The sequence below is a fragment of the Pelophylax lessonae genome, assembly GCF_965119305.1.
Source record: "Pelophylax lessonae genome assembly, chromosome: 8".
NCBI lineage: Eukaryota > Metazoa > Chordata > Amphibia > Anura > Ranidae > Pelophylax > Pelophylax lessonae.
In genome coordinates, this window is record NC_138775.1 from 169,240,096 (window position 1) to 169,247,669 (window position 7,574).

The following is a 7,574-nucleotide window of genomic DNA, read 5'->3' on the forward strand; positions in this document are numbered from 1 at the left end:
AGGGCCAATAGTGGGTACACATCAGGGGAGATCTCTCAGATAGCTATCCACCAATCGATCCCGCATATCCCTCAGGGATTATCCAGTCATGTGAGGAGAAACAACTCTCATAGCGTAATACTGTTACACAATTTTATTGTACATAAACAGGACAATTGGCAACTTACATTTGACCAAGATCAATAGAGCATGTCGTGTGGAATGTCCTTAAGTGGGCATAAATCGGAACCAAACCAAAGAGATGGCCGCCGTGTGTCCCGTCCGTAGCGGCGTGATGTGACGCAAGCTCCTACGCGTTTCGTCACACGTCACACATCCCTCATGGTGGTGGCTGTCTTACATCTGGTTTCTGATAGTTGAAGATCTGCATGTGTATGCTGTTGGGGAATAAGCACTTATTCTGTGGAATCTCTTTTTGGAATGATCCATTTCTTTCTTCTTTTTTATCAAACTGGACTTATGGACTCTATAAGTTATCTTTCCTGAGATATTATAGCGCTACACCTTTTTATTTATATACTGTATTTAACTTGCTCCATGTGTTACCTAGCATACATCTTTGTGAATGGAGGAAGAAAGGTTTGGTAGACAGCTTTGCTGTTGGCCTAGATATAGTGGAGGGGCAAGACAAAAATGAATGAAACTGTTTTTTTAAATGTTTAATTGTTTGGGTTCCCTGAAAAGTAGTTTGGTGAGGCTTTCTGAAGGTGATATAATCATTATATCTTTACCTTAAACTGTTGGAGTGGAAATGCTCATCTTGTGTCTACTGGTAATGTTTAAGCAGACATCACATTATAGTTTCGAAATGCCAAACACAAAATATAAAAGAAGGCATGGTTCTAAATCTTCTATATAACCTCAAACAACTTAACAAATATATATATATTTTTTTTTGTGCAGGCCGTTTCCCACAGAGGAAAGTGTGCAAGATGAAGACATTTATAAAGCTCTGCCTGATTTACTTGAGTATGTATTTGTATTATGTTTTATATATGTATTATATATATATATATATACTTGTACCAAAGGAAGCGAAATTTGTCATGATGCTTTTTATTTGCTGTATTTACTGGGCTGTAAAAAAGAGGGAAACAAATCTCATACTTATAGTAACAGTTTAGATTTGCTTCAATGTAATTGGGCTGCACCAGTTTACTTTGTTTTGCTGAATAGCTTGTATATCGTTGTTTTTACGTTAGTCTTTTAAAACCTAGGGGCATGTGAATTTGAAAAATGTTTTTAAGAAATTATTTCTCAACCTTATTTAAAATATGCATAGAAAATGGTTGGTTTTTGCAATAAAGGAAAGACTTATAGGATGTCATATAAAGACTTACTCATTCCATTAGAAAATGTAATGTGGGATGGCATCATTTTAGAGTACCTTGTATTAGAGGTAAAGGTCAAAGTTCTCTTTTTGTTGGTGTCAGTGAGTTATAGCATTGCTATGTTTCTTTTGCATCACAGATTACATTGGCTATATGTGGAGTTATACTGGGAGCAGCTACAGAATTAAAAGCTCAATATGGAGACTACAAAGACATTTTTTTCTTTATCACTGGCAAAGTAATAGGAAAAATCTCCATTTTAGCAGTACAGATTGGGTTTACTACCATTACATGCTTACTTAGTAGCATCCATGTATTGTACCCTTAGATCTGAATAGCTTTCACTTTTTTTTATAATTGTTTTTTGACAACACATATATTATACCTACAAATTAATGGTTGCCCAGCTCCTTTGTACGCCTTTTCTCTCCAAAAATCATCTTAACCAGTTCTGGACCGGAAGGATTTGCCATCTTAATAACCAGACCATTTTTTGCGATTCGGCACTGCTTTATTTTAACGATAAATTGCACGGTCGTGCAGCGCTGTACCCATATAAAATTGATATCCCTTTTCCCCACAAACAGAGCTTTCTTTTGGTGGTATTTTATCACCTGTGCGATTTTTATTTTTTGCGCTATAAACAAAAAAAGAGTGACAATTCTGAAAAAAAAAACCCCAATATTTTTTACATTCTGCTATATGACATTCCCAAAAACAAAAAATTAAAAAATCAAGTTTTTTCATCATTTTAGGCCAATGTGTTTTCTGCTACATATTTTTGGTAAAAAAAAATCGCAATAAGTGAATTTTGATTGGTTTGCACAAAATTTATCGCGTCTACAAACTAAGGGAAAGGTTTATGTCATTTTTTTTTGTTACTAGTAATGGCGGCGATCTGCGATTTTTAGCGGGACTGCGGCATTGTGGCGGACAGATCGGACCCCTAACTGACATTTTTGACACCTTTGGGGGGACCAGTGACATTACTACAGTAATCAGTGCTAAAAATTTGCACTGTTACTGTAATAATGACATTGGCAGGGAAGGGGTTAACACTGTGGGTGATCAATGGGTTCGATTTAAGCCTAGGGGAGTGTTTCTAACTGTAGGGGTGATGGGCTTTTGAAATGATCATAGATCCCATGAAAAGAAAGTTTGGACCCACTTTGACATCTACAATTGTTGCTCCTTGATTGTTTTTATTCTTTTGCTATGGTGCCACCTGTCCAAAGTCTAATACTGGCCATACACGCACAGAATTTCGGCCGTTTGCAGACTGAACGATTATTCGTCGTTCGAAAGCGAATTAGCCATTAACTGACAGAATAAACTCTTTTACATAATCGTTTTCATGATCATAATGATCATAACTGATATTTCAAAGACATGCGCAATACGAGTCAGAATATTATTTTCGTTTCAGTTTTACCATACACGTATAAACTTTCGTTGAAACGATAAAAGTTTTCGCTATGGATCCATCGACATTAGCCGGGCACAGGATCAAAATTGTTGGTAAACTTGTGCTCACCAACGGCCCAATTTTCGAACGATCTTTTCTAAAACGACCATTTTCGGCCGAAATTCTGTGTGTGTATGGCCAGCATTAGTCTGCAGATACACATACGGGCACAAACTGAACTTTTTGCACACAGAAAAAAAAATATTTTCCACTGTTCTGTTCCACATCTAATCTCTCTACCTATCTCTCTGGCTTCTTCTGCTCCTTCACAAAACAGTAAACCTTCCTATGACTCTAGTGAACTTGGGTACAATATAGGACAGGAGCCTTGGCTAAAAGGCTTGACATTATGTCCAAGGTGTTTTTAGCATTCAACAAAGGACTGTGCTCTAACATATATATATATATATATATATATATATATATATGTATATATATATTTCTAATAGAGACCACACATATAGGATTCCCTATACATAATAGTAAAATATTTGGTGAGATGTTTTAGATGGAAAACTCTGAAGTAGCAGACCTTAAGCACAACTCACCTATGGAATTTCATAATGTTAAATTTGTTGGGGCACTGTGTATTTGGTAGAAGTTTCATGGTGGAAAAAATTACCATGTTTATTCACTGTTTGTCAGATTGCAGTACTGAGCCTGGAAGAGAATTAGTTAATTTTTTGTAGCCAGCCAGGCTTTACTGTTTGAACTGTACTGTCATACAACAGTACATTCTGACAGGAGGAGGAGCCTTGCGGGGGTAGGTGACCAAAACATGCTCCTTCGATGGATCATCACATTTATACATTAACACACAACGAATAGGAATTCATAAGATTTTTTCCTCTTACAGTGAATCGGGGATGGAGGAAGATGATGAATTGTATTATGACTGTGTATACAGAGAGGATGAAGGAGATGAGGTTTACGAAGATCTCATGAAGGTTGAAGTTGCAATGCCCAATGTAAGGAAACCTTTACTGTTGTGTAAATGCCGATGTGTGTGTCCTGTATGTAATATAAAATATTGTGGAATAATTATACTCAAATACAGTATATCACTGCTGCTGTTGGTACTGTTGAAAAGCTCCAAACTAAAACCTTTGAACCTTTTGGCTCAAGCCAGGCCACCTAAGCCAACCACAATATACTACAGTATGTTATCTTTTTTCTAAATTCTCATCAACTTAATCCTACTGATCATTTAACTGTCTGATAGATATAAATACATAATTTATTATTAAAGTCATTTTTACTAAAGTTTCTGAATGACATTTCTTTTGAATGATTGCAGAGGACTGCGGAGAGTGACATCCGGTCCTGCTGCCTTTTGGAAATTAAGCAGACAGAGGAGAAATATTCAGAGACCTTGGAGTCGATAGAAAAGGTGGGTGGAAAGTGGTGAAAGTTGGCCAATATATCTTGACTAATCAGGATAAACTATTTTAAAATAGTTAAAACTGCAGTTTCTATCAAATCCACACTGTGGCCAAAAACAGAGGCTACTACCGTACTTACTTTCTGGTCTACTGATTTACCAGTTGGCAAGAAAATATCAACTTGGGAAGTCCAAGCATTGTGACCATCTTTACCCTTACACAGAGCAGAGGTAGGTATTCTAAACATACTGGCCTAAAGCTCTTTGACTAAAAATTGTAAATGCGTAAATACTGTTAACACACTGATAGCGACGCCTCGGTAAGTAGAATGTCAGAAAGTTAGTGGTGTGATAACCGTGAAATGTTTGATACCAAAAATAACCTCTCACCTCCTGTATAATTAGTCGTTGGTGTTCTTTACAGTGAATTCATTTTTCGCATCTCTTTTTTTATACATTCATTATCTGTCTTTCCTTTTGCAGTTCTTCATGGAGCCATTGAAAAAATTCTTGCCTGTAACAGACCTGCAACAAATATTTATTAATATCCCTGTAAGTAGCTTAGATGAGAAGCAGAAGAAATATAGCAAAACTTTCCAGTACAGTGGCGATGTGAAAAAATAATTTAACAATGACAAATAGTAAAGCTGCTCCTGGCTAAGGTTCAATACCATTTAATTCAGTTGCATATCAATTGAAACATCGATAAATGTATTTTTATAAAGAACTTGTACCGTTATCTGACACTGTCAAATGAATAAATAGTGCTGCGCACAATTAATTAAATAATATAAAGCTAACAATCCGTGAAAAAGTATAAATATCTGTACCATCAAAAATATAATCACACCTCAATCTGATAAATGCCAAGAACAATAAACGTGTAATAATGCTATGCTATTAGAGTGCAAATGCAGCAATTGTGCCAGTACAAATATGAAAAAAATGTGCAAACTATATAAATGTGCAAATATTGCAAGAGGAAGTCCCGTAATAAATCCACGTGAATAATAGTGCTGAAAAACAAATAGTCCTATAAATAGTGATTCAGCACTATTATTCACGTGGATTTATTACGGGACTTCCTCTTACAATATTTGCACATTTATATAGTTTGCACATTTTTTTCATACTTATACTGGCACAATTGCTGCATTTGCACTTTAATAGCATAGCATTATTACACGTTTATTGTTCTTGACATTTATCAGATTTATGTGTGATTATATTTTTGATGGTACAGATATTTATACTTTTCACAGATTGTTAGTTTTATATTATTTAATTAATTTTGCGCAGCACTATTTATTCATTTGATTTGCTTACACTGTTATGAGATGTGGAGTGTCTGCAGCATATTGCTTGTTCATCTATTACTTAGAGGTTGCTCGCGGGATCTTTTCTTTCTTTTTGGTTATCTGACACTGTACTATTTAACTCCTGTATGCCGCACAGGACTACTTAGCCTGAATGAGAAATAGCTAGCCAATCAGGGCTGTACTGCTTTGCATTGGGATGTCATAAAACAGTATGCATGCTTACACGAAGGGGAGGCTTGGGTTGGTAGGTAACGAAAACAAGAGAAGGGCGCACCGATCTAGTGCAATTCCATTATAAACATTTATTAAAGGATAAAAGGTAACACACATAAGGCCTCATGCACACTGGACCTTTTTTTTATAGCTGCTGTTTTTGGCATCAGATGTTTTTTTCTGCAGCCAGTAAACTCCCCAGCATGTTATCCTATGTGTCCATTCACACATAGGCTGTTATCAGCAGTTTTTGGCAGGGGCGTTTTCTCGCGTTTCCTTTTAAGAGGAGTTTTTCAGCTGTAAAAATGATCTAACTCTGATAAAAGCAAAAAAATGCGGAAAAATGTGGCTATTCAGTGCATAAATAATGTTTTTGAGCCATAAGCTTTTGTGGGAGTAAAGTTTTGCTAAAAAAAAGGCTAAAAAATGCTACAGCTTACAAAAGCTGAAAAACGCTACCGCAAAAAAGCTGAAAAATGCATTCCACATCTACAACTTTCTACTGACATTTTGATAATGTCCAGTGTGCATGAGGCCTAATACTCACAAATGCATGATGTATACACGCATATCAGTGCAAGTGAAAACAAGTCGCCTCCAGGACCGCTGGAATGCTCCAATGATGCAAGGAGACCAGATGGTGTCCGTGATGGCTTGGCTGATGCGTGTCAAGGGAGAATCCTCTTTCTCAGAGCCAGAGACCTATCTTGGGTTAGTAGGTGACCAAATTGTACTTCTTAACTGCAGTGAGAAAAGTGAGGCCACTGACCTGGCTATACTGTCTTGCAGACATACTTAAAGCTCTATATTGGTTGAACACAGTTACAAGTCCTTTGGGATGTACATTTAATCACTGTACAGTTTATGTATTGTAATAAAGTATTTTGTTGTTTTCCTGGAGTTCAGACTTAGGCTAACTTTATAGTTACAAGGCTCAATTCACAAAGCTATAACACCAGTCTACAAATGGGTTGTTAATACACAATCAATGTTCTAGTATATGCACAGTGCTTTAGTAAATCAGTCATGTCTGTTGTATGTTTCGTTTACTATACATTACAGACTTCTAGCAAGAACAATAAACTCCATAGCTATAAGGTTGGAGTTGTGCGCTCTGGGAAAGTGGTTTTTCTGCTTCAGTCCAGTTCAGATAAGAAATCAGCGGTGATTCAGTTCACCAGAATTCACAAATAACTGAAATATTAGTGTTATGGGATCTGAGCCTTTAGTGCTGGTTCACACTGATGCTGTGTGGGAAACCGCATATGATTTAGACAGAAATCGCACCGCATCCCTGTTCAAATAACTTGCGCTTCTTTGCAGTTTTTGTTTGTGGTCACATATTTCTCTTTTTTGGCGTACAGGATCTGGTGAAAGTGCACAGAAGCCTCATGCTTGAAGTCAGCGACTCAATTACGCATAAAAATAGCCAAAACCTCTACTTGGTCTTCCTGGCATATAAAGAGAGGTAATATTTCACCATCTGCAATAACTTCATAACTAGCAACAACAGGGGTCACAGTAGATTCACTACCAACAGGTCCGAAGGGAAGATGGGCCTATATTGCACCCTTATGCTGCTGTGTCCTTTTTATGTCTTCTCTGCTACTTTCTGCTTGTCTCATCACTTCACCTACTTAAATGCCTTTGGTGATTGGGCTCATTTTCAATTTTATCAACTTCATAGAGCTATAAAAGACTGCGTGGTCAGTCTTGCAGGACATTATGGGGTTGATTTACTAAAACTGGAGCCTGCAAAATCCGGATCAGCTTCCATTTTTTTGTGTCAATGCTTATTTGAACAAACTAAATTTAGAAGCTGATTGGCTACCCTGACAGCTGAATTGAAGCTCTGTTAACTTACT

General features: G+C 36.8%; 1 protein-coding gene across 1 annotated transcript in view; it reads left to right on the forward strand.

The window, feature by feature from the left end:
- VAV3 (vav guanine nucleotide exchange factor 3) overlaps window positions 1-7,574 on the forward strand; it is a gene marked incomplete at its 5' end in the record, with an annotated part of 390,664 nt that overhangs the window by 185,531 nt on the left and 197,559 nt on the right. Inside the window, 5 exons of the mRNA XM_082265799.1 lie at window positions 904-969; window positions 3,653-3,764; window positions 4,094-4,186; window positions 4,661-4,729; window positions 7,074-7,177. Coding sequence (XP_082121925.1) covers window positions 904-969; window positions 3,653-3,764; window positions 4,094-4,186; window positions 4,661-4,729; window positions 7,074-7,177 — 444 coding nt within the window. The remainder of the gene's footprint in view (window positions 1-903; window positions 970-3,652; window positions 3,765-4,093; window positions 4,187-4,660; window positions 4,730-7,073; window positions 7,178-7,574) is intronic.